The sequence below is a fragment of the Cynoglossus semilaevis genome, chromosome 2 (genome assembly GCF_000523025.1).
Source record: "Cynoglossus semilaevis isolate Cse_v1.0 chromosome 2, Cse_v1.0, whole genome shotgun sequence".
NCBI lineage: Eukaryota > Metazoa > Chordata > Actinopteri > Pleuronectiformes > Cynoglossidae > Cynoglossus > Cynoglossus semilaevis.
The window spans coordinates 11,554,013-11,581,122 of record NC_024308.1 but is presented as its reverse complement, the minus strand read 5'-3'; the positions used below and the strand labels follow the sequence as shown (position 1 = coordinate 11,581,122).

At 38.9% G+C, this 27,110-nt stretch overlaps 1 protein-coding gene and 1 long non-coding RNA gene across 2 annotated transcripts in view; one reads left to right on the top strand and one right to left on the bottom strand.

Moving 5' to 3' along the window:
• Positions 1-24,372, top strand: part of atp11b (ATPase phospholipid transporting 11B) — a 50,438-nt gene extending 26,066 nt beyond the window's left edge. Inside the window, exons 8-30 of the mRNA XM_008338226.3 lie at positions 603-650; positions 738-802; positions 1,064-1,145; positions 1,240-1,390; positions 1,515-1,712; positions 2,024-2,182; positions 2,287-2,474; positions 3,229-3,297; positions 3,664-3,737; positions 4,033-4,136; positions 4,619-4,800; positions 5,746-5,949; positions 6,025-6,178; positions 6,272-6,374; positions 6,460-6,605; positions 6,719-6,778; positions 7,169-7,296; positions 7,396-7,534; positions 8,798-8,863; positions 9,270-9,373; positions 9,995-10,160; positions 16,375-16,535; positions 21,516-24,372. Coding sequence (XP_008336448.1) covers positions 603-650; positions 738-802; positions 1,064-1,145; positions 1,240-1,390; positions 1,515-1,712; positions 2,024-2,182; positions 2,287-2,474; positions 3,229-3,297; positions 3,664-3,737; positions 4,033-4,136; positions 4,619-4,800; positions 5,746-5,949; positions 6,025-6,178; positions 6,272-6,374; positions 6,460-6,605; positions 6,719-6,778; positions 7,169-7,296; positions 7,396-7,534; positions 8,798-8,863; positions 9,270-9,373; positions 9,995-10,160; positions 16,375-16,535; positions 21,516-21,597 — 2,833 coding nt within the window. The 3' untranslated portion in view covers positions 21,598-24,372. The remainder of the gene's footprint in view (positions 1-602; positions 651-737; positions 803-1,063; positions 1,146-1,239; positions 1,391-1,514; positions 1,713-2,023; positions 2,183-2,286; positions 2,475-3,228; positions 3,298-3,663; positions 3,738-4,032; positions 4,137-4,618; positions 4,801-5,745; positions 5,950-6,024; positions 6,179-6,271; positions 6,375-6,459; positions 6,606-6,718; positions 6,779-7,168; positions 7,297-7,395; positions 7,535-8,797; positions 8,864-9,269; positions 9,374-9,994; positions 10,161-16,374; positions 16,536-21,515) is intronic.
• Positions 22,778-24,726, bottom strand: LOC112486681 (uncharacterized). The gene is made up of 2 exons (XR_003049175.1): positions 24,494-24,726; positions 22,778-22,997 (listed from the first exon to the last, which is right to left on the bottom strand). It is a non-coding gene; the product is annotated as an uncharacterized LOC112486681 (long non-coding RNA).
• Between the last annotated feature and the right edge of the window lie 2,384 nt (positions 24,727-27,110).

The window sequence follows — 27,110 nt, the reverse complement described above, 5'->3', positions numbered from 1 at the left end:
TCGACCAAGTTTCGTCTTTTTTTTTTTTTAATTTTTTTTTTTAGAATTTTTTTTTATTTTTTAGATTTTTTTTTAGAATTGTTGTTTTTGGAAAAATAAAAAAACGAGCAAACACATGAATTTTCATGGGGTGTTGCAGAAAATAGTTAAACATTTTTAGATTTAGCTTCTGTATTTACACCGGTCCTCTTTCCCATGTCTGCCTCAGCTGAGCACTTAATTAGGATCGATCAGTGTATTTTTAAATGGGCACCGTCATTCAGTAGCCCCTCTATGCATTGTTGTACATGTCTAGTACTTCCTAACCTGCAGTCAAATCCAATAAATGAAACCAGCTATTGTCAACTTCCTGTAATCTGAGTAAACTATGTCGTACAAGCATGATTTTAAACATTTAACTAATTTTTTTTGTCATTATCTTGGCACATCTGTGATGCATTAATGTCTCATTTCTCACCTCCTGAAAATCCTCATTTGAGGTTGAGCTATTAGGTATAGGGTTTAGTGTAATGTTGCCATGAGATGAGGTAAATACATATGGTATGTGCTCTCCCACTTGTTGGACTTGTCACCCTCATCTGAAATTCCTGTGAATTTTTCAGGTTTGTTGGTCGTATTACTGTGACTCAGCATGGGGAGGAGATAGTCAGGTAAGATTCCTCGTTTTGATTTCTGCTGCTTAATCCATTGGTAGGACTGTCAAAATTTTGTTTTCTTTTTTTGTATTTTTCTGTTAGGCCTCTTGGCCCTGAGAATCTGCTGCTGCGAGGCGCCAGGTTGAAAAATACCAAAGAGATTTTTGGTGAGGCTGTGAAGCACTTTAAAACAACCTTCCTCTGAAATAACTATGAGGCCGCTGTGGCTTAAGGAGCTTGAATATGACAAACTAGTACCTTAGCTCTGTATGCTGTGATACAAACAGAAAGTCATGCACTGTGATATATATTTTCTGAACTGGTTCCACCTATTATTACCATGTTCTATGTGAATCTTGATGTTTTCTGTACAACATGACAAGTGGTCAAATTACCTTATGTCTTACCCACCCACTGTGATGTTGTAGGTGTGGCAGTTTACACAGGCATGGAGTCCAAGATGGCTCTCAACTACAAATGCAAGTCCCAGAAACGCTCTGCGGTGGAAAAGTTGGTCTTTTTTTTTTCTTCTCAGATAATAAGGAGACTGTTTTCTGGTTGACCCTCCATAAATGTTCACATGAAAATACAATTTTCCTGACAGGTCCATGAATACCTTCCTGATCATATACCTGGGCATTTTGCTGTTCGAGGCGATCCTCAGCACTATCCTAAAGTATGCCTGGCAGGCTGAGGACAAGTGGGACGAGCCTTTCTATAACTACAAGACTGAGCAGGAGAGAAACAGTATTTCGGTTCGTTGAGTTGGCTTCACAGACCCTTTTCCCTTGTTTTACTGTACAATTTACATGACATTGATATATTTATTGCTCATTTTGTGTCTTCTAAGCACAAACTGTTTTCTTCTGCCTCTTTTAGATCTTGAAGTTTATCTCAGACTTCTTGGCCTTCATGGTCCTCTACAACTTCATCATCCCCATCTCGCTCTACGTTACTGTGGAGATGCAGAAATTCCTTGGGTCTTTTTTTATAGGGTGGGATTTGGACCTTTATCACGAAGAGAGTGACCAGAAGGCTCAGGTCAACACATCTGACCTCAACGAGGAGCTTGGCCAGGTATAGAAGTCGAGGAAACGTGCACACACACACAGGCACACACCGTACATTTGGCTAAGATTATTATCTGTTTATGAACAATGCGTCATCAGCCACAAATTAATTTGTTTCCAATTATTTCTTTTAACTTATATGTATATGTGTCAAATATCTTATCTGAAGAGCTTTTAAAATATCCAATATTATATGAGCATTTTTTTTCCATAGCACAAAAGTAACTACATAAAGAACAAGGGAATATTTGTAAAATTTATATTTATTCTTATAAGATTGTTATACATTTAAAGTTTTTTTGTTGTTCTGTTTCCCAGGTGGAGTATGTTTTCACTGATAAGACTGGCACACTAACAGAAAACGAGATGCAGTTTCGTGAGTGTTCTATTAATGGAACCAAGTATCGTGAAGTTAACGGTAAACTGGTACCGGAGGGAATGACTGACGACTCACCAGACGGTTCCGTGCCTCACCTGGTGACTAACATCTTTATGAGTTACACTCAGTCTCTTTAGTCTGATGCAGATTGGCTCTTTATGGCACAGTGGTGTTCACTGTCTTCTCTGTCTCTGTCTTTTAGATTGGTGATGAAATGTTGTTCCTCAAGGCGGTGTCATTGTGTCACACAGTTCAAATCAGCTACGACCAGCCTGACTGTCTGGGTGGGGGAGGAGATCCCTTCTCTCATGTTAACGGTTTCTCCTCCAGTCACATGGAATACTACGCCTCTTCTCCAGATGAGAAAGCTCTGGTGGAGGCAGCAAAAAGGTAAAATTACAAATTAATTGTAAATAAAGTATGTAAAATATTGTATGAAGCCAAAAGTTAAATAGATTTTTCACTGTTCAGTGACAACAAAATATTAGTTGAGTTCAGTTTTTCTAACATGCTCATTTGTAATATTTGAATATAGTGCACACATGTTTCCAAATTACACATTTCTGTTCAGTACGTGCGCATGTACAGCAGTTCAGTTTAAAAGGTTGGAATCAAACATGTTAAAACAAAAGCTTTTCAGATAAGTCTTTTATCCATCCCACAGAAGGGAAATTCACATTTTTGTTTCCCTGTGGAAAAATAAAGGAGAGCTGACTATGAACATGAAGCACAACTTCCTGAAATTGACATTTCAGGAAGTTATCAGTGATTCCGGACAATGTACAGTAGTTTCTGTGCTGCAAAATAAAAATAAGTTGGCCTGTTCAGATTACATGGACATATACTAACATTTGTTGTTCTGTTTTTGTTTCATTTTGGTGTATATTTTCCATGATAGTCACTGCATGGTATAAATTATTAACAGCAGCAGCACCAGCTCAAGCTGACCCTGAAATAGTAATAATGTAGATGATTGACTGGTCCAAGGACAGATCTAACTGAAACCTTATTTATCCATTTATAAATCTTAAAGGACCACAGACCTTTAAAAGATCCTTCATACAAATTGGATTTTTATCTTGTGTAGGTCTTAATTCTCTGAAGAATAATTCTAATGTAATGTCTTTGATTCTCACTTCACTAGAATCGGAGTGGCCTTCACTCGCAGCAACGGAGACACAATGGAGATAAAAACATTTGGCAAATCGGAGAAGTATGTCTTTCTGTGTATCTGAAAGTATACAGACCTGTTGTTTGGTCATCATCTTTATTAAAGAAGCACTGACATTTTATGGCCTTGACATTAGCTTAAATGTTTTCATTAAAATCCTATTTATAGAAAAAAAATATGAATGTAAAAGTGTTCTGTATTCACTTGTAAAAATTTATTTATTATTTTTATAGTACCGCTACATATATAAGATAATGCAAAAAAAAATGCATTTAAAGAATTGCTGTTTTTAAGAAAGAAATTCTCCAAAAAACTGAAAAAATAATCCTCTGGAAAAATAGTTTAAATGATCAGGAACACAAAATCACTGATTTGTTGCTTAAATCAATGCTTTATTTTGTTCTTTAGGTACAAACTGCTGCATGTATTGGAGTTTGATCCAAACCGTAGAAGGATGAGTGTCATCCTGCAGACTCCCTCAGGTAACAATCCTTCATTTGGTATATAATAAACAAAGTAGGCCTAACGTGTGGACCAGACACTGTCTGTCCAGCTGTTTGTGAATGCTGGAACTGTGCACTTGCCTGCTTGTGGCACTGCTGTGTGAAATATCTAATATTCCAGTAACTTCTGGTATAATTTATCACCTCAGTATAAAAACATTTTTCCACTAGGAGTAAAGTATGTAACTTTTAATTATTATACATACAATGCACATCTAATAATGTCATTTCACCAAGATTATTTTGCCTCCTTTGTGTTCTCATTATGCCCCAGGAGGGACCGTGCTCTTCACCAAAGGAGCAGAATCAGCCATCTTGCCTTTTACGACCAGTGGTGAAATAGAAAAGACCAGACTGCATGTTGATGAGTTTGCATTGGTGAGGAGTCGTCTGTATTCATGCTTTTATCTTAATGCATTCCATTTGTCAGAAAGTTTGCTTCTTTTACAAGTTACCCTGGTGCTTTGTTTTCAAAATGTGCTTGTCTCCAGTCAGTCAAAAATATAACCTCAGTCAACAAGAGAGAGAGTCTTCTGTGAAGTTGCACCTGAATGTATCTGACTCTTATAGTTCACTATTGTGTGAAGCCTGGATATTACCTTGCAGTTCAGTAATTACCTTAAGTTCTGTTGTGTTCAGTCCATTAGAATGTAGATCCATCTCTCAGCCACTCACACGATGCATTTCCAGACCTGGACCGGTTTGATTTGTGGCCATCTCTTTTCTTTTCTGTCATCTTTCCCTCTTGTTTTTTTTCTTCACTCCGGCTCTTATATTACATACTTTTTATTTGCTCAACACCCATTGCCGCAATTCAAGTCACGAATCTCTTACATTTCCTTACTTTTTTTCTTCTTTAGAAAGGGCTGCGGACACTGGTGGTAGCATGTCGTCATTTCAGCCCAGAGGAGTACATCGATGTGGACAAGCGTCTGAACAGCGCCCGCACGGCACTGCAGCAGAGGGAGGAGAAACTGCAAGAGGCCTTCAGCTATATAGAGAAAGACCTGCAGCTTCTGGGTGCAACGGGGGTGGAGGACAAGTACGGACTTTAATGAATAAATTGGAATAAATTATTGTCGATGCTGCTAAATACAAACACGAGCTCAGTCGTTAATCTTTAGACAAACTCTTTACAGTATGGTTTACTGGAGCTGTTCTCAATAGTGATTCAGGGGACTCACTCAAATTGTATTAAAAATAAATCCAATGCCATCGGTGAAAGTTTCACCCGATAAACAATCTCAGAAAATAGCTCTGAGATCATTTGCTGTAATGTCAAAGCCTTTTTAGAAACAAACATATGGTGTATTTATATAACCTGTGTTTTTAACTCCATCTTCCCACTGCCAATTAGTCAATAACGCATGGCTGCCATTGTGTGCCTAAGAACAGCTGATTTATATCCACATGGTTAGGCTCAACAGCTAAATATTGTCATAGTTGCAAATTAAATTATGATTTTAATCAATTTTGTGAAAATAAACCTGAAGATTATTTGGCACATTATTTATTTTAAGAAGATATTTTTGCCAAAGGAAGTTGGGACCTTAATGTACACAACAAATATTCAGAAACTGTTTGTTTAACAGTAGGACTCCCTCCTACTGTTAAACAACTGGACAGTGTATAGTCTGCAAGGAGACGTTCAGAAACTGTTTGTTTAACAGTAGGAGGGAGGGACAGTGTATAGTCTGCAAGGAGACACTGCCTCGCTGGAAATGAGTGTTGATACGCATTTGCAACCACGCACCATCTGCTCTACAGATATAAGCCTCCTCCTCTTCTCACACTCTTCACTAAACACTGCTATTTCTTTCTTTTATCTGCTCCGTTTGTGTCAGAAATAGGTTTGTCCTTATGCTCACAGACACGGAATTCCTTTCTATGGGGACTTTTTTTTCAGTTTAAACACTTTTCTAATCTGAGCTTTGTTCAATCTTGACCACGTGAAAAATGTATCCTCTTTCACTTCCATTTTTTGCAGACTCCAGGACAAAGTCCAGGAGACCATCGAAGCCTTACGGATGGCAGGGATCAAAGTATGGGTGCTGACAGGTGACAAACATGAGACAGCCGTCAGCGTCAGCCTCTCCTGTGGTCACTTCCACAGGACCATGAACATACTGGAGCTTCTGCAGCAGCGCTCTGATAATGAGTGCGCTGAGCAGCTCCGCAGACTAGCCCGGAGGTCAGTTAATGGACTCATTATACGTTTCTTTTTCATTTAAACAAAGCTCAACTCATCCTTGCTCTCTGTTCCCAGGATAAAGGAAGACCACGTAATTCAACATGGGCTAGTTGTGGACGGAGCCAGTCTGTCTTTAGCATTGAGGGAACATGAAAAGCTCTTCATGGAAGTGTGCAAAAACTGCTCAGCTGTGCTGTGCTGCCGTATGGCCCCTCTGCAGAAAGCAAAGGTATCATTCCTTGGAAATACACACAGGCACCCATACACACCAATTTATTTTTCTGTCTTAGGTTTATCTATAGCTGATAACTGTTCTCCGCAGGTGGTCCGTCTTATAAAAATATCTCCAGAGAAACCCATCACCTTAGCAATTGGTGACGGAGCCAATGATGTCAGCATGATACAGGAAGCCCACGTGGGCATAGGTAACAACTTGCATAATCATTATATTCCTAATAACCTTTTTTACTGCGTCTTGTCTCACTTGTGTCTCTGCGCCTGTTTTTACAGGTATCATGGGTAAAGAGGGTCGTCAGGCTGTGAGAAACAGCGACTATGCAATCGCCAGGTTCAAGTTTCTGGCTAAACTCCTGTTGGTCCACGGTCACTTCTACTATATTAGAATATCAACACTTGTACAGTACTTTTTCTACAAGGTGAGTAATTATGTTAAATAATCATAACTACAGTTAAAAGAATTGGTATATTAAAAAATCCTGATTAAAACAGCAATTATTTAAACATTTTTTTTCTTTCCCATGTTTTGCAGAATGTATGTTTTATCACCCCCCAGTTTTTATACCAGTTCTTCTGTTTGTTTTCACAACAAGTAAGTGTCTTTATTGCTTTCATTGTTGTCAGAGCTCAGTTCTGTGTATTTTGTGCATTGCTTAGCTGACAGAAAATTTTACCACATATTTGGAATAAAATTGTGAAAAAATCAGCTAGTAAATTACTTGTAAGAATAAAACTGTGAATATTTTTCCAATCTGTAAAAAGAGTGTTTGTCAAAGGGAATAAGAGACATATTTGTTATGCTATTACATTGTACTTAATCATTCCATTTGTCCACTCGTGTTGTCTCCTGTTGTTTTTCAGTGTGTATTTTTTTACTATATGATGTAGTTATCAAAACTGTATGTTGTCATGAATCCTTTTCTGCCGTGCACTGTCAACAACGCCTTTGTGTTAAATAAAGTTGTGTCTGCTTTATTCCCAGACGCTGTATGACAGTGTTTATCTGACACTGTATAACATCTGCTTCACCTCGCTGCCCATACTGGTGTACAGTCTGTTTGAACAGCTGGTCCATCCACATGTACTACAAAACAAACCTGGTCTGTACAGGTGAGGATGAGTTGGGGATTTTGTGAAAGAAGCTACCATGTGGGAAATGTAACCATCACTTATTTATTGTGAATTGAGAGAACTCTGTGTTTGTTACAGGGACATCAGCAAGAACTCTTTGCTGTCTTTTCGGACATTTTTGTACTGGACTCTGCTGGGCTTCTGCCATGCCTTCGTCTTCTTCTTTGGGTCATATATACTGATGGGAGAAGACACTACCCTAATGGGCAACGGGCAGGTGCGTGTTAAATTGTGCATGTGTGTGTTTCATATATTTATTTTCTGCAATTCTTATTCTGTTTGAGAATCTGTTTTCTTTAATGAGTGCTAGACAAGTTCACACTACAAATGTGGATTTGTCGTGTGTGTTGTGTTTTGGTTTTTTTGTTAATGTAATGATAAATTACTCTACAGTTTTTGCCATTTCTTCTTCTGACTTTTCTATCTCCATGTTTAACAGCTTTTATTCAACCTGATAAGTGTTCTAACCCTATACATATAAATATATATTATTTTTTTACTATGTGTTTTTTTATTCCTTGTCATATTTCCTGTGACTCTGGCATTTTTTCACAAATTATGTTTTTTCTTGTCTTTCTTCCTCCTCTGCATATCATGTCTGAAGTTTGGTATTTCCCTCTTATTGCTCTTTGCTTGGTTTTTTTCCTCTTATTTTTTTTCCGTTGATTCCTATTTTTCGTTCTGCCTTCATGCTGTGCATGTCTTCAGATCTTGCGAGCAAACAGGCAGTTGGTAAGAGTCTGTTCTACTGCTGAATGCATGTCTCTACGGGGGGTAAAACTCTGGGGCAATCTGTATGATTTCTCTTTCTCTGGTATTAATACTGAAGACAATAATAATAAAAAAATGATAGTTCAGAAACATTCATTATTGATGTTTACTTTATAACAAATCATGTGATTAGCAGCAACCCTCAAGACGTATAAGATAATTTGTTTCGTCTGTTAAGGTGGAGACCTTTTCTGAAGAAATTCCAAACACATGATTCACTGATCCACTCCACTAAAATTGATCTGTTAGGATCAAGAGAAAAAGTCCAAGGCTTAAGATCATTGTCTACTCCCCTGACTTTCTTTTCTGAAAACATCTTTGTACCTCACACTAGCTCTCACTGCTCAGACTCCAGCAGGGTCTTAAATTGACTGGCAAGAGAGAAACAGTGCGTCAACATGAGAGTTTCTCTATATAAATACAGATCTGTGTTGTATTCATGCACTCACTCTATGTACACGAAAGAACCATGCCATAATGTGCAGATATGGTTTTAAAGAATTTCCACTGTGGATCAACAGCACATTCACACTTATACTGTAAGTCAAGGAGACTGAATTAAAACTGTGTTAGTGGAAGCTTTCATTTCATTTTTTCATTCTGTACAAATGAATTATTTGCGTAAGAAAAGAATACTAATATGACAGGTCTTTGTTGCTGCCGTGTAATAATGTTGACGATTTCAGTAACAGTCATGTTTGTTTCGTAGATGTTTGGAAACTGGACTTTTGGAACGCTTGTGTTCACCGTCATGGTCATCACTGTTACACTAAAGGTAAGTGACACCTCATGCTTAATCAGCAGGTTTGTTATTTCAGATTTTTTTTAAAATAGTTAGCATAAAAATACCTTATTGTCCTTGCTTTAAACATTTTGGTAAAAACATGTCTGTGACTTTCCTAAACTTACCAGTGCATATAGAGAGTAATAAATTAATGTTGTCAGTTAAGATACCACTGTGTGACGTATTAGGCTTCTCTAAATTATAGTATAGTGTCAGTGATTTAATGCAGTTTACTGTGAGATATGAGGACGCTGTCAGTACCATTAATGGGCGAATTTTCTGTCCTAGTGGGGTCAAGACCGCTCTCAAAGCCCCAGTATTTTATTGATTTTACAACTAGATTTACACCCAGTTATCCTCTGTGTGTGTGTGTGTGTGTGTGTGTGTGTGGTTTCAGCTTGCTTTAGAGACTCATTTCTGGACGTGGATGAACCATTTTGTGACATGGGGTTCGATTGCCTTCTACTTCATCTTCTCTCTCTTCTATGGAGGCATCATCTGGTGAGAACAACAGCACACACATATATCTACTGTTTTTATTTTTGTTCCTAACACTGCATTTAAGTAAATATGAATTGCCAGTACTTTTGTGTAGAAAGCATACAACATAAGGAGCACTGACAGATGTGCACACATGAGGTTGTTAATGTTTGTCGTGACCTGTGTTTGCCTTAGTTTCTTCATCAATCTTAATCACTTCATCCAGTGACGTCAGCTGTCAGACTGGCAGGAGCCACGATTTAATCTGTGTGACTGATCAGGTCTTTTATCTCTATGAAGTTAATAAAATATTTTATATAATCTATAGATTTTTTTTGTTGTCAGTTCAATAACATGTTTAACAATTTTCATCCATTCTCCTAAATTAGTCATTGCATTTTTTTTATTTATTTATTTAATATCTTTTCTGAAGCCCATGTGATGCATTCAGTTCAATTCTAAATTCTACATAAAAGACATGGCATTTATTGCTGTTGCTGTTGTTCATTTTAAACTCGTACCCAGTTAGTAGCTTCATTTTACCATTTGATGGGAAATGTGTTTTAATGCTAAATACAATTCATATGTTCTTCTATAGTCTTACTGCTGCTGTCATTAACTACCGTCCTTTTGTCCTTCCAGGCCTTTCCTCCACACCCAGGACATGTACTTTGTATTCGTGCAGCTGCTTTCCAGCGGTTCGGCCTGGTTCGCCATCATCATCATTGTAATAACCTGTCTGTTTCCTGATGTGGTGAAGAAGGTCTTCTACAGACATCTGCAGCCCACCAATACACAGAAGAGTCAGGTAACACAAGGACTAGGGGATGATCGGGCAAGGGTCCAAACATTGGAACATTTCCTACATGAAAAAATGTAATTGTTTGCTTTTTGCATTGACTGGGGCAGGCAGGTTAGGCTTTGTCTTCTAAGAGAGATTTTTAAGAATATTGATTAAATATTAAACAATAATGAAATGTCCAAATAGACTGCAGCACAGAAAGTACTGTTAAAACAGTTCTTTTTTAAAATGAATTAAAATTTTCTGGTGTCTGGAGAAAGTTAAAAGTTAAGATAACTTTTCTGTTCTGAGTAAGATTTAATACTGAATCCCTCTCGTGTGACAAAAATAGAAAATGTATTTCCTGAGAGGTGACTGGAGCCCCAAGGGAAGAAAAAAAAACTTACAATGTCAAAGCAACACAGCCTCTCCAGAGAAGATGTGTTTAATATTGTTTAAAAACACATTATTTTCTCAGCCTCTGTGACAGTCACGGAGATTATCGTCTTCACACAAGTTCTTCAGAAAACATACGTGCGCACACACACCACATGACTTACCTCTGCAGTACAGCACATAGACTGTCCAACAGTGTGTATGGTCACCTTTCAGCTATACTGATTCTATACTGATGCCTCCATCTAAACTCTCCTCTTGTCTTCTAAAGAAAAGGCTGTGATGTTTGCTGTTTTATCTCTCAACCCTTTCCAGATGTGTGTGTTTAACCCCTAAGGTGTGTGAAAGACCTAGTTTCTAACCTTTCTGACCTTTATCTGTCCCTGTATGTGTGTGTGTGGGTGTGTTCTCTCCCTTTCTCTGCTTCTCTCTGCCTGTGCTCCTGTCGTAGATGTATTCCAACCGTGTGGCAATAGGAGATGACTTCATCGCTCTGCAGCCTCTGTCCAGAGCCAAGAGCCAGCTGGGCAAAATTAGGTAGAAGAGATGAGCGTGATCCAGGCCTGGGCTTAAAATACATCCAGAAAATCAAATCAGATAAAAGAAGTGTCCCAGGAGTGCTCTATTCAAACGCAATTGATCACTCTTTTTCATTGCTGTCACTTGGTAGTCAGTCTTCAATTATGACCTAACTTATTTCACACTTTTATGATCACATCTTTTCTAATATAAAATCATAAATACAAAGTAGTTTATTCATTTAACTTAAAATGAGTCTTGAGTCTTACGTTTCAGAGGGGGAAAAATGTTTGAAATAATCACCCTATAGGTGATACCTACAACATTGCTTTTCTGAATAAGTGCTCCTGCCAATGGTGATTTAAATAAGACCGGAATGTTTTCCCAGCTCTTGAGTTGTTTTAGTCCTACCTGTGCCTTTTTATTCCCCATCTGTGACTGCATGCACTGGAAAGGCCAATCAGCATTCTCCGTGATTGTTGAATAAACAAGTATGGGGGCCTGTCAAGGTCAGCGATGACACCGAGAAAATGTGATGAAAAGCATTTCAGTCGCTGCATGTGATGCATTTTTGTGAAAAGAGTGACGTAGTGAATGTGATGTTACAGCTCATCCAAATCCTGCCTGTTTAATCAAAGCGCTGTCATCTCTCCATACACTGCATGAAGAAATGAATGAATGAAAGAATCACATGAGAAGCTTCACAATACTCATCAGTATTGTTTCCCTGGCAGTCATGACACAGTGCTGTCTGGCACTGTTGTGCACAGAGATCCTGTCTTGGGTTCTGAGTCCTAGTTTATGGAGCACCCATCAGACCATGAAGTCCTGTACTTGCATTTGCCCCAAGTCTGTGGTCAGTTGTCAGTCCTGAATCTTGTCTACCAGCCACAGCCAGGCATGATGGTGCAGCACATCAAATCTTACGTTTTGCCCATAGCATGGTCGGTCTTATGTCCAAGCTGAACGTTCTCAGACTGATGTTTCCAACTACCCTGAGAATTGTCCACCTGCATGACTCCAGCAGACCCAAAGCTTAGGACTGATCATCCACTGCAGCTGCATGACAGACTCCACATGTCTGGACTCCTCACATTACGGCACATCAAAAGCATGACAGACAGCTGTGTTATTATCACGTCTGTTTTGTGTTGAAGTCTTGCAGATCTTCTGCCATCAAAGTTGATATTACAGTCAACAGTCTGCAAGAAAAAAACATTCTAATGTGAGCTCTCTTTTTGAAGAAAGGTAGATTTTTGTAGATGAAGAAAAAAAACTCGTACATACTTGTATTTTTAGTGTTGCAACATATAGATGTACTGCGTGGATGTCTTCAGTCCTGTAAGTTATTGTTCTGAAGCACAGAATTGTAGGGGTTTAGGTGCAATATCTATTTGTACTGGCCCATTCATTAGGTACATGTTGTTGCTTATCGATTTAACCTACTTTTGCTTGAAGAACTGCTATAATTCCTAACGGTGTCATTCCTCAGAAGTTTTTTTTTTTTTTCATGATGGGATCACACAGCTGGGGCTGTTTTTTCACTGAATGTAATGATGCAGATCCACAGGGAATCTTCTCATCACGTTTTAAAAAATGCTTAATCAAAGTGAGTTCAAGTGGCTGTGCAGTTAAGTACAGCAAACCCATGTTCAACAATTTATGTGAGAGGAGATGTTTGTGACAGTGGAAGTGTGTTAAAAATATTTTTATCTCTACAACAATAGCTCGTACCATCGGTCTGTGTAGTTCCTAACAAATCTAACATTGCCATCCCAGTGACGAACAAATTGTACCTCTATTACTGAGCTTTCAAATGGGTGACTCTAATGAAATGTCCAGTGAGTTGATCGGCTGATTGGCTAAGTGTCTTGTAGTTAACTTTTATTTGCCAGCAAACGTGGCATGTTAAAAAAAAAGATTGCTCGTGGCACATAAAAGTCTTACAAACCTATTGCACAGTAGTTTGACTTCTGTTGGAGGAAATCCAGGGCCATTTAGTATTACTTTTCGGAATTATGTGTGACCTCATCAAAACAAGACAAGCAGTTATGTCTGAATACTTTCTTCACAGAGAGCTCAGCTCTGCAGCAGGGGGGTAAAATGTGGGACACACACCGGTGTTTGGTTACAAAGAGCAGGATGCAGTTGTTTGCTCCCAGCTCTGTTGTGTTGAAGGTTTTGGCAAGGTCACTTCTGGTGGGCTTTAGAAAAGCTGACCAGGAGTAATATGACGTTCAGTTAGATCTCACAGTAGAGTGAGGACTACTGTTATTTGCCTCTCTATTAATATATTATTATATACATTAACTGACATTTACAAAATGACAACCAAACTGTTTTATAAATCTGCTCATTGGTAAATACCAAGCACTGAAAAAATATCCACTTTATAACTTTGTCAGTGATGATATTTAATAACAAGAAAATTAAAGTGGCTATTTTTTGCAGTGACTACAAGGCTGGCCCAACTGATTATGTTGCTTTTTTGACGTCTGACCTGCACACAGTGTACCTGGCTGACTGATGGTTGAACTGTTCAAAAGCCAGCAGGGCTCACTGTAAGCATCTTGTGTCCTTCAGATGGAAGAGGGTGAGGGTTCAGTCGGCCCAGAATATGACCCTGTTAAAGTCCAGCGGAGCCCAGGGGAGGACAATTGGCACCTGCTAGCTGCTTATCCTCCCCCTGCTACCCAAAGGCCCAGACCCCTGCTCCCCTAGGTAGTACCATACATGTACAGTATGTCTCTGCCATCGTCCCCATACCCTCACTGCTGGGGGCCTTTACTGAGGACCAGCCAACCCTTGCACCCCAAAACGTTATGTTGCCTGTTTCAAAAAAATACCTGCACTCTGATTGTTTTCCCATGACCACTCTCTATTATCATATGTCATATTATCAAACCCTAATGTATTTGTCTGTCAGTCTCAACCCCTGTGTGAATGACACAACCATGATCACTGCCATCTACCTCAATCCTTGCACGACTAACCTTACCCTAACCCTGAACTCCAGAAACCATTGACCTCTCTATATACTGCTCTGAAGTTCGGTCTAAAAAAAAACGGTCAGAGTGTAATCGGTGCAGAGAGAGGGAGAATGCTGTTGGCATGAGTTCACTGTTCATCCACTGTCAGTTTTTTTTTTAGGTATTTGCTCCCACTGTATAGTTTTTGTTGTCCATATTGATGTGTGAATTATTGCAGTTGGCATAAATAATGTTTAATTTTTTTATAATTTTTGAATCCACAGTATGGTTTTAAATATGTTCTGTTCTGATCTCTAATTGTCATATTGATGATTTATCTGGAACATAAAACAAAGAAAAAGACTATTGTGAGATAGCCAGTTGAAAGATTTAATGGCATTCTTTCACTTTTATGCTAACGTGCTGTCTGGTTAGAATCGGACACGAGCATCTGCTTCTTGACTGATCGCTATAAGAGATTCATGCTTGGTAGTTTGGGTCAACAAGTCACTGTAGAGTTAATCAAAAGCAGCAGCTTTTATTACCGGTGAGGTCACACTGACGTGTAAACACCAAGGACATCTCAGCAACGAACAAGGTCTTGTAGGAGATGCATTACTACCCAGACACACTTGTGGCTTGGCTGGTTTTCCTGTGGTTTGTACTTGGACTCAGTTTGAGTTTGGAAGAATCACATTCCGCAGCTTTCTTTAAGAATGCAAGAGCTGGCTACTGCTTTAAAAAAAAATGACCAAGTGTACTCACTGACTGCCAACAAACAAGACAGAAAATATTGACAGAATTCTTCAGAGATGTTTGACACCTGCAGCATACACAGTTTTGCGCTGTTGCAGCAAAAGACAGAAAACCAAATGGTTGGTTTCATGCCAACAGCATCTCGAATTCCTGTTGCAGAGAAAAGTAAAAGTGGCCACACTGCAATCAGAGGTTGATGTTGAGAGTAGGGTGTCACAGCACTAAGCTGGAAAACAAACCTGTCTTTACTTTAACTATCATGAAATAATGCCTCTAATTGTATGGACATGACTTGAGTGATAGGTTCTGAAGCATGAAAAAAGTGTTGAGGAGTTAAGATGTGCTGATGGACACAGTTTTTAACACCTAACAATGCCGTTTTTCTATTCCCCACAGTATAATTAATCTTGAAAGCAATTAATGCCTGTAATGACAGTATTGAAAAGTACAAATTAAGGCTGATAATGAATGGGTCACCAAATGTACTGTGAGGATAATCTATAATTATGCTGTCCACTTATACTGGAAAAAATAGTTCAGGTTGCAGACTGCACAAATGTATCCTCTCCTCGCCTCCACCACTCTCTTCGACCTCTCCAACTACCCTCCCCCTACTCCCGCTTTCTCTCGGGTGCTGACTCAGAACAGTAGCGCCACCTGATCCCACAGGTTTCTAGGCAGCAGTGGCAGCTCCATTCAACTTTGTCTACTGATGCCAGTGTAATTACTAAAGTGCTGCAGGGCTACAACTGTGTGTCGTAGAAACATATTTCCAGAAAACTAAGTACACGCCTTAAAAATTTTAAAAATTGGTAAATTAATTTAAATTTGATTTTAACTGGTTAAATAGTTAGTTGTATTCCAATGAATTATTTCTAAGTTTATTCTTGGGTTTTATAAATGTACAGTTTGCATACGCTTTCAATTTTCTTTTATTCCTATGGAGTAGATTATAAGAACGCAACAAACTGATAACTGAGGAATAAAAAAGAATCTGATTGGCTGGTTTTGAGTCAGGGTAAGTTTATGCTGCATGATATAGATTTGTTGTCTAATGAGTGATTCATCATAGAGATGACAATCTGCAAAGAGCTGCAGCGAGAGAAAGTGACTGTCTGTCTTTAAAAGAACATTTAGAAAACATATTATAATAATATGCAGGTTCAGCCTGGCCCATCGCAGGGAACTAATTACTCCATCAAAATCCTTATCCTTATCTTATGCTAATAGGATGTAAAAGAAAATATTTTTTTCTTGTCAGCAGCTCTGTGCCCTGAGCTGTGTTTTTATTACTAAGGTTTAAAGAAATATCTTTAGAGACCAAAGAAAGGTTTTTGTTATTTATGATTTGTTCATAATTCATTCATTCTTTGTCTCTGTAAATCATTGTTCCTGTGATGGCATGTCTGTTCATCCTGCAGTCACCCTGTCAGTTCTGAAGTGACCCTTGTTTTTCAGAGTGATAATTTATTTCCATTTTGTCTGCTCTCCCCTTCCTTTCTTTTCTTTTGCTTCCTCCCATTGTTGTCCTTTGCTGTCTTTTCTACCTTTTTTTTTTTACACTGTTCCCACTTCTTATCTACCTCTTTATCCCTCTGCAGTCTATATCAGCCCCAGCCGAGACCCTCAGCTGTGTGGAGTCCCTGTGCTGCTTCCAACATGGGCAGAGCGGCTGTACCCGCTTGGCCCACTTCCTGGAGCAAATGACGGGGCAGTGCCAGGACAGTGTCAACCATTGCCAGGTGTCCAGCCGCAGCAACAGGTGGGAAAGGCTACAACTAGCACTAACACTGAATTTAATACGTTGGTTTGAGAATTTGGAAATCAGACCTGAATGCAGTAGTCCTTAACCAGAGCTGCAAGTCAATTGTTGTTCAAGGTTTTTCTTGATCTGAATGACCATTTGAGGACGGACCTGGGGGGTGATTCATCAGAATAAAGTGTTCTTACCTTACAGTCACACTCCTCACAATAACAACTGAAAGGACTGTGTTGACCAGGCCATTTACAAAGCCTGTAGCTCTAAATGTAGCGTAGTCAGGGGAGAATATGAGTCCCAGTAAATCTGTAAGGCCCCTGTGCAGTGGTGAGAAAATAATGACCCATCCGTAGAGCGAGGCTGATGGTAACTGGATACTGGAGAGTGACAGAAGTCTAATATTGATATACTAATATTCTTTTTATTACACAGTGAGGTGCAACCCTCAAATTTCCCTTTACATTTACTCAAGGCTGGCAGGTTATTGTTATTGCAATGTTTTCTGTCTTGTTTCTTATTTATATCGAGCACTGTATCAACACATATGCCTGCAATAAGCTAATATTGTCTAATCTGTAATCAGTAAGGCTCGACTTTAAAGGCCTCGATATTACACTGCTGTTTGTAACCTTGTCTTGCGTGTGTGCATCTCTCTCTCTCTTCTTCACGTTTCTTTGTCTTCATCGTCTCTGCATTTATTTGTTGTTCGGTGATTCCTGTTGGCCTCTTCTGTTTCCTTTTAAACCTGTCTTGAAATCCAGGCTGGGAGTAAAATCTGTAATGCACTTTAGCACAAGGCCAGTGTGTGCTTTTACATTTTTGTTACTTCTGTTGAATCCAGGAGTTCATCTTGTCAGTATCAGTTTTTTTTTTTGTTTGTTTGTTTTTGTTCAGGGTGCTGTGGGGGGTTCTCTTGCTTTAGTGGAATCATATGATGTAATCTTGTGGTTGTAGATGTATTGGATTAATTTGTGACTTCCTGTTTGTGATATGTGAAGCTCTTTAAAATATTCATATCAAGAGGGTATCTTTCAAGCTGCATGTTGCAAAATATGATTTTATTGCAAAAAGGGGAATCTCATGAATGCAAATTATTTTTTTATATTATCATTGTCTTAAGATTTTGCAAGAAAGTCCCAGTCTATTCATTGATATATTTTTTCAAATATTTTTGCCAAGTGCAGCTTTAAAGATGTGTTTGCTGAGCTCACAGTTTCTCGCTCTGCTCAGTCGGCAGTTTCACTGTTATTGTCTTTTCTTTTTTTTTTTTACCTGAGTCCCATTGTGTCACGTCATTAATTTATTGACCTGATTGGCCCTTTCTGCTGAGCAATCAATAACCCCCCAAAAGAGCCGCAGACACTCAGTATTGATCAGATCAGTAATGAAGATGTACCATTGTGTTGCAGTAGATGCAGATTAGGTCAGATCCTGTGTGCTGGTTCATGACTATGTATGCGTTTGTCAGTCTCTGCATTTGTGTGGATATTGTGTCAGCATGTTGGTCACACGAGGGATGCACTCGACCTCTCCCCTTACCCCCTATGGACCATTAAGATGTAAAATCAAGAGGTACAGTTGAAAAGTCCTGATGGGATGCAGCTACAGGAGTAAATGTAGTGCTGGGAGATAAACTGTTCAGTGTTCTCTTATGTGGACATTTCACCTATAAAATTAATCAATTTGTGTTGTTGTCAGGGCCATTTTAGTTTTAAGGAACACAAAGCTGTTTAAGTCACTTCAGGGTCAAAGAAACACTTAACTTGCTCCTGTGGGAATGATTGATTGTTTTCTAACTCTGGCTCAGCCTAAACCGAATGAATCTGCAAATCAGAAGCCAAGATACTCACTTCTCTATATATATACTTGGAGTTACCCCAGATTTTCATTTTTATTTCTAGAAAATATATTTTTAATTCCTTCTTATTTATTTATTTATTTAGTGCATCCTATGTAAATGTAGAAATGTGTTTATTACTTCTAACAAGGTACTCGGAAAATTTAGCTTTTTTTCACCCACAAAGCCCTCTTGGCATAGTGAGAGCACCAAACCAGAAATGTTTCATTTGAACTTGTTGTTTTGAACTTGTTTTATATGGTTCATAGTGTTTAGATACAGTGATATGCAGATAATTGGAGTCAGAGTAGAAGATGCAGAGAACAGGTTAAAATGGAAAATGTTGATTTGGGGAAAAAAAAGGGATAAAGCTGAACGGAAAAGAAGAAGATGAAGTGTTTAGATACAGTCTCTGAAGTCATTTGCCAGCAGTCTCAACAACTTGTAGAAGTCAGTGCTGCTTAGAGAAAAATGGCTCATCTCTTTCCTTTCACCAGCTCTTGCCCCCCTCCCCCAAAAAAAGCCAAAAACCTGAAAAATATTGTTTGGGAGACTGGCCCTTTTTTTTTCAAATTAAGGATGAAGCAGGATACAACTTTAGGCATAGCAAGAGAAAAAAAAATCCAGTCGGTCTTAGACGAGGGGTGACACCTGGGTAAAGATTGTAAAAGGCAACGCATTCGACCACCTGCTCCCTGTTAATTTTCTGGAGGTTTCCTCGATGATTTCATGTGGGCTTATTCTAACATTTTCCGAGCATTTGACTGGAGGGCCGGCAGGAGATGTGTAGGAAAATGTCTGGAGTGTCATTTGTGGATGTTTTTAGAATCTCAGTTCAGCCCCTTCACACAGTTAAAGGGAACAGAAGAGACTTGAGTGAATATAAAGATAGAGATATTTGTTTATCAAACTTTCATCCACCTTTTTTTACCATTGTGATTTGAGAAAGATGAAAACAGAAGAGTGATTAAGTCACTCCCACATTAGGCCTTAACGCTAGGATACTGCCAGAGGTGTAAGACAGTGTGCATCTATCCAGTCCTATGTATCATACTTACTGACTGGATATTATATATCGCCAATATATTAACAACCAGATATAAAAACAAAAATTCCAATTTATTTGGTATTTATTGGCAACCCCAGTTGAAGCTTCAGACTCAGATATTTGATCTAATTAATGAGATAAATCCCCAGTAGCTGAGTCTCTGTAGAAATGTCAAATAAATGTTACTTTGACCATCATACCTCCAGACAAAATGCTGAATTAATTCAATTGTCAAATGTCTTCAATTTTTTGCCCAGTAGAAAAATTATACCAATAAAAATTGAATTTGCTCGATAACATTTATCAACACAGTCACTCTGGAATGGGACATAATCCAATACATCTTTGTTCTATTGCTTCTCCTTACATTAGAACATTTCCTCATCTTTGTAATTCATTGGAATAGAAGTGCAGTTTAGATGGAGGCTCACCGACTCTCCTAAAACGAGGGGATGACAAATTTATCCAGAGAGGCTGCTGCGAAATACGGTCCAGTACTGTGGAATTGTTTGTTTGCAACTTCCTGTATGTATACCTTACATGAAATCCTGAAGCCTTATATGTTCTTCCATGAAGAGGTCAACCTTCTTGACTAAACCTTCTTTTATAATCTGACCTGGTCACTACTGATTGTCCAGGACAGGTTATAAAACCAGGATGTTCAGAGTCCAAACTGTTGCATGTGGGCTGCTCTGTTGCCTTTGGTATTTTGTACACAATGTCCTGCTGTATGTATACGTGTCTCCTCACCCTTTAAAACCCTCTCACTCTCCTTCTCTCTGCGTGTGAACACGTCCCTACCACTTTGTGTCTTAAACATCTGCCCGATTTTAATCGGCTCTCCCAGTGTTCCCTCCTGAGCTCCGTCTTGTCAGAAATCAGCTTGTTGTGCTCGTTCTCGGTGTCTTTGTTCCCACTGGCGGTTTGCTGCTTATGTCCTGTCACTTCTAATCATCGTCAGTGATGTTTTCCTGAGTCACAGGCTAGTTCTGTCTACATGATGAGCAAGGCTTAAAACGGTTGTCTTTGACTCGCAGCAGTGTGAAGTTAAATGTCACAGGTCACGTTAGAAACCACCATGTAAATATTTGGTGCAGAAATGTTCAAGTCTAATGGACATGACAAACGACTTTATAACGGTTTAAAACATTTTTTTAGAACAAGTAGATGGGAGAGTAGTTATGGATGTGTGAATACCTGCTACCTATAACTTGAAGTAAGAATATTGAGATGTTACTTTCTATAATAACATTAAGCAACTGTGCCCTTTTACATTTATGAGGCTTTTCTTGTGTTGCTAAAATACATGGACTAACAAATTATAGAAGGTGACATCATTAAATAAGATAAGGACGAAATGATGATTGAAGCCAGATATTTGGGTTGTTGGTCCACTCTCAGGTTTCAGAAGGTGACATTTTGATTGTCTTTGAGTGTGAATCTAAACTCAAGCAAGAATGTTGATGCTTGTTGCCCCTTATTTTGCTTTGATTTTTATCCTTGATTTCAGTATCTCAAGTCTCTCAGTGTCTTCTGTTATTAACAAGAACCAAGCTGAAGGTGTTATGGTGGTGTTGAATAGGGGTGTATATTAGCAGGAATCTGGGGATACAGCGGGCAACAATATGATATATTGCTAAATACTGTGATAATATAGGCAAAAATACATATTATTTTTAAGGTCAATTGTAAGAAAACTGTCAGAATACTAAACACACTGTTGCATTCTTATCATTAGGTCATTAGGTAAGTGGAGCAGAGAGATCTACATTTGTAATCGCTATAGAAGAAAAAAAAATCAAAAAAATGAACCAACACCATGAATATTTGACTGTTAATTGTTAATAAAAAATCGATACAGTGCTGTTATGGTATATGGTAAGGTAAGGAGAGACTTGTGATACTCATCACTAACATCATCTCAACTTCTTTTTTACTCCTCCTTTTATCACTTTTCACCTTTTCACCAGCCTGGTTTTGCAGACTGTTGGTTAGTTAGTGACCACCAAACACTGCTTCACTCCACGACACACAAACACAAATGGACACACCAACACTGCGTCAGTGCCCTAACCCTCCATCACTGCTGCCGTTTCAGGTCTTGGAATGACATGGAGAACTTCTACTCCAACGATCGCAGCATCCTGACGCTGTCACCCATGGAGGCCACCCACTGCTGACAGACATGGCCACTGACTGTAGCACATAGAGCTGCGGGAGCATTAACACTGCAGTGGGAGTCGTAGGGACATTTTTTTCTGTCCATTTCAGGACACCACTTGTCTGTGGACCAACTCCGTTAGAAAAGGTCGACCTGGTGACGTAGCTGCAAAATTTTGGTTCTTTCAAAACACTGACCTTCAAGAATCCATTCAGCGCTGGGGAGCTTCACTCCGAGGTCAGACTGGTTCAGTGGACCTACATGTAGCATTTGGTTTCCAGACCTAACTTTTCTTGCAGCCATGTCTGCATATTAGTGACTTTGCGATCCAAGATCTCCAACCCGAGGACTTTCTCTCGAGCCTGCTGGTTTGGTAATATTGAGGTCACTTCAGTACTGAGGTGAAGTGATGTCAGTGAGGATTTCGAGGCGTAGCGTTTGGAGAACTCCTCTTGACCTCTGACTGGCAGCGTTGTTTCCACTGTTTTACCACACGGATGTTTCTTTGTGATGACGAAAGGATTATAACCCCTAACCCTATCCCCACCCCTAACACCACAGTAGCAGCCAATGCATTGCGGCTCAAGTTGCTCTGCAAACCCACTTCCCTTCAGACCTGTGGAATTTCCTTTGTGCTGCTCAGCGACCATCTCTGCTGTTGTACCAAAGAGCAGAGCTTTCAGACTGGAGTGCTCAACGCAAAACATGTTTTTGTGCCTGATTTGTACAGAAGCTTCTAATGTTATTCAGAGATTCATGCTGCTTTCTGGTCTGAACCTTCAGACCTGTGACTCCATGCTGCTGCCTGAGAGTCTGTCTAAAAGCCATACACTTTCAAGAGGTCACATTTAGACAGGTGAATTATCGAAGGTAGTGCAGACAGGAATTGATCGAGTCTGTGGTCACAGGTTTTCAATCCCACCTAATTGGCAGAAGTACCAAAATGTCATAGGCTGAAACATTTTAATGTAATTCTACAGACGTGGACCTTATGCTTACATTTCTGATTGATGATGGAAACATTTTTTCGTTGTTTGTTTTTTATCACTGTAACAGTGATATATTTTATATATATATTTCACAGCAAATACAGCTTGACCCAGACGACGAAATTACTGTCTGCAAAGAGAGACAGAAACGGTTCAGTGAAGAGAAAAGCAGGGCATTTGCACATATCAAGCTCATTTCTTTTCTTTATGCTTTATACTTTTTCACATCAACCAATTTTCTTTTTCACTTTTTTTTTCCTTTTCTAATTGTTGCATTATGTGACCATGGTCATTTTTGAAGACAGTTGTTGATTAGTGTGTATGGTTTTGTATGTGTGGTCCACCATGGCAGCCATTTTGGCCGGCAGGAAGTGCAGTACTTAGCTTTGTCAAATGATTTTTCTTCAATGTAGGTTGTTTGTTCTTTCATCTAGGAGGAAAGAGGAAGTGAATCACAGCAGGTGTTTTAAATGTACATGAGAAATGGACGCAGCTATTCAGATCTAAACTCAAAACTTATTTTCAAAAAAGTCAGATCTTTTCTCCTAGTTTAGTTTTATTAGAGCAGCTGAAGCCACTCCGTAAGAAAAACACAAGATGTCTTCATTACGATTCTCTATTATGATTTCTAGAAGCCAAAGACCAGCCTGTAACAGTCTTACAGATGAGCCAGTTTTCAGTTGGAGCTCAGATGAAAGGTTAAGGTTTGGACCACCACATCAGTTTAAACCAACATGTCTCTGGCTGTTTGTTTTTCTAACTGTCAACCAGATACTGAAATATGACCAGCTCTAAGGCCTGTCATTTTAAAGGCCAAGAAAATATAAAAATGTTAATGTCCTTTCCCTTTTTTTTGTTTAGATGGAGCGTGACAGCCCTGTTAGGAGTTGAGTTACAGAAACGTCTGCTGTGAGTCTATTGGCTACGTCCATTTCTCGTATATATTCTGTGTCAGAATTTTAACTGTGAGTGGATTTGCCTGGAGAAGAAGGCACAATGTTCAGGTTGGAACCTCTAAAGACAACCGTTTTAAACTTGACATGAAGAACCACACAACAATGACCAGAACCTTCCTCAGTTCACAGAGGGAGCAGAGCACAGTCACCGTGTTCACTGTTTCTAAACTTGACTCCTGGTCTATGTTTGATTTTCTCTACGGACCATATCTCTTTATTGGCTAATCTTTGTTTTTCTTTGTTTGTGTTTAAACTTTTATACATGTCAATATATATACACACATATGTGGGTTCCTTAAATGCCTCTTACAATGCAGCAAGAAGGTTTCAGTTGTTTCTGAATTTATGTCAGACTTAAGAACGAGCGGCACAACTTCCTGTTTATTTATTAGCGTCTTTAAACATGCCAAGTGGACTAAACTGGAATAAGGTAAAGTCTCAAATGTAAGAATTGGACGGTTGGCTTCTTTCAGAATGCATTATGGGAAACTGAGCTCTTAAAAGAAAAGCTCTGATCAAATTATTTTCAGAATTTTCACAGTGTTGCTGTGGCTTAATCACAATTATTCATGATTATCTATTTGAGAATCATTTTGATATAAACACTGTGACTTATTTGACAGGAAGTAGATGCGCATCAGACAGAACTGAAACCCTGGAGCGCCTTCTCCCGGTGCCTACTTTCCAAATTACAAGTAAGAATATCACATGGTTCCGTCCACTTCTTATGAGCAGCCTTTACCTAAGATAAATTCAGATTGTTTGTTGTGAAGAATATTTCCAATATGCTTTTTCATTTTCCGATATGCTTTTCTTTTACACAAAAAAGTAAACGATACCAAAATCTGACATTTTGACCAACAGTTTGTGACCCATCGGATAAGTTTAGATTTTAGCGCTCGGTTTAGAAGCAGATGAAACCAAATGACAATGAGCTCAGGAGTGTCTTGTGTGACTGCAGATCTCTTACCATGACAGCAGAGCAGATGGAAGAGTCTGAGCGGAACAGTCACTGCTGCTGAGCTGGAGTTCTGACGCCCCCTTGTGGCCATGTAGAAATACTGAAATATTAAAATAGATGTAATAAAATATTTTACCTACAGTAATCAAAATTAACAGTCATTCCTTTGGGACAGTCTCTATTTACTGCATTCAAATTTCACAAGAATTCCAAAATGTCCATAGCAGTTAATAATAACCAAAACTTGCCTTGGCTTCATTTGCAGAACCATCTTCTGTTAAGCCTGATAAAAAAAAAAAAACAACAATCAGATGATTTATATTTTATATATTATATTTTATCAACACTAAGGAGAAAATAATTATTCACAATCATTATTTGGGGTTAGTTGGTGAAATTAGTTTGTTTTATGTTTTCAATATTTCCAAAAATTGTATTCTTGCCTTTTGAGTCAACGCAGCATCATTTTGCTGTTCACCATTGTCTGCAGGGGGTGCTGTGTACCACATCTTGCCACTGGTCCACTGCCACCAAATAGTCTTGTAGAAATCTACACCTGTAAAACAGTAAAATTATGTCATTTTGTGAACCTCTCGCCTTAAATGACATGAAATTTAGTTTCACAAAACAATAAAAAAAAAGTCTTATTTTATAGTATCTGTTTTTGTCTCCTGAGAGGTTCATGATTAATCATGACAAATCAACAAGTCTAAGTCTAGCAAAATATATATATATATATATATATATATATATATATATATATATATTAACCACTATGAAACAGAAAGACTAACAAATAGCAATATATTAACTTTAACTCAACAATTTTCATACAATCAATGTAGCACAAAGTGCTGTACAGATAAAAGGTTAAAAGACCCAATAAGGCTGGGCACCAAGAGAAGAAAGCTTTATGGGGGAAACATTCATACCAGGAAGTCCCGCCCACAGTTGACGCCGCCCAGAGGACTAACCCGACCAGGACAGAAGCCGACACCGTGGCCCATATGCAACAAGCGTCCAGCCCACCAGGGTAGCCCACAGAACGACGCTCCCACAGGCAGCCACGACTCAACTCCCGGCACGGAGGGCTCCTCAAGAGGAGAAGAAAACACTGGAGCAAAAAGGTAGAAACATGACAGCACAAAGCAATAAGATAAGTTAAAACAATGAGTCTTGTAAAAGCTGATACATATAAATAGATAAATAAGATCATTTCAAAATCTAATTCGGGAGACGGAGATTAAAAGGATGTAAAATGAATGAGCTGAAGTCAATTAAAAATAAAGTTAAAAATGTGGCTCTTGAGCCTGCCTTTAAAAACATGGACAGTCTCTGCAGCCCTGAGGTTCACTGTGGGTTTTTGGTCTCACCTTTGGAAGTCATTCCAAAGGTGAGACCAAAAACCCAGAGACTAGAGGTGGAGGACCTCAGGGTCCGAGAGGGTTGGTATCATAAGATCAGATCTGACAAATAAGAGGGCCCAAGACCATTAAGACACTTAAAGACTAGTGAAAAATATTGACCACATGAACCTGTCACTCATTTAGGTTGGAGGAAAATTGATTTTCCAGCAGATTGGTCTCAAGACAAACACTGTGCTGATATTAGTGTCCAGTTAAAAAAGGCACAGAGTTTTACTGTTGAGTGGAGCTGTAATAATCATGTGATATTTGAACCATATTTAATTTCCATTTACGACTTATTGACTACCAACTATACAAGGTTGCCCAAGTGGGCAGTGTCTTAATTCTATAATAGTAAAAGTAAATGATTGTGACAATTCCCATAATGCATCTGAAAAAAGGTCTTGTGGTTAATCTCTCTCTGTCACAGGGTCAGCTTTCTCTCCACTCTACAACGTAATGTCCTCCAGACCATACAAGCTGTGAGTCATCGACTGCTGTAACACTCCACTCTCCCGTGCGACCGTGATTTTCTCAACTTCTCAATTATTGTCCCTTAAAAGCAAAAAGCTAACGCGGTGATGGGAAGACGACTGGGACATGCGACATGTGGCCACTGGTAATTCATACACCTGAGTAGTATTTGAAATATTTTTACTATTTGAGGGTCATTTTGATATAAACACTGTTACTTATTTGATAGGAAGTAGATGACCATCAGACAGAACTGGTACAGACTTCTTACCGTGACATCAAAGCAGATGGAGTCTGAGCGGAACAGTCACTGCTGCAGAGCTGGAGTTCTGGCGCCCTCTTGTGGCCATGTAGAAAAACTGAAATATTAAAATAGATGGAATAAAATATTTTGCCTACAGTAATCAACTAACCCGACCAGGACAGAAGCTAGAAGCCGACACCGTGGCCAACATGCACAATAAGGTACTCACCCTGCCGTGTCCCCCAGTAGCCACGATTCAACTCCCGGCAAGGACGGCTCCCCAAAAGGAGAAGAAAATCCTGGACCTCTTAAATTTTCAACATCTTACCTAGAATGACATGAAATTGTAATTTTGGTGAAAAACTCCAAAAAGAAATTTCTATGAAAAATCGAGAAGAAACAGGCAGTGTTTGAAATTTTTCTTTCAAAAATTTTTTTTAAACATTTCTTTATTATTACTTTTTCAAAATGCTCTTATTTGCATTTTAGTGCATTTCGGGGA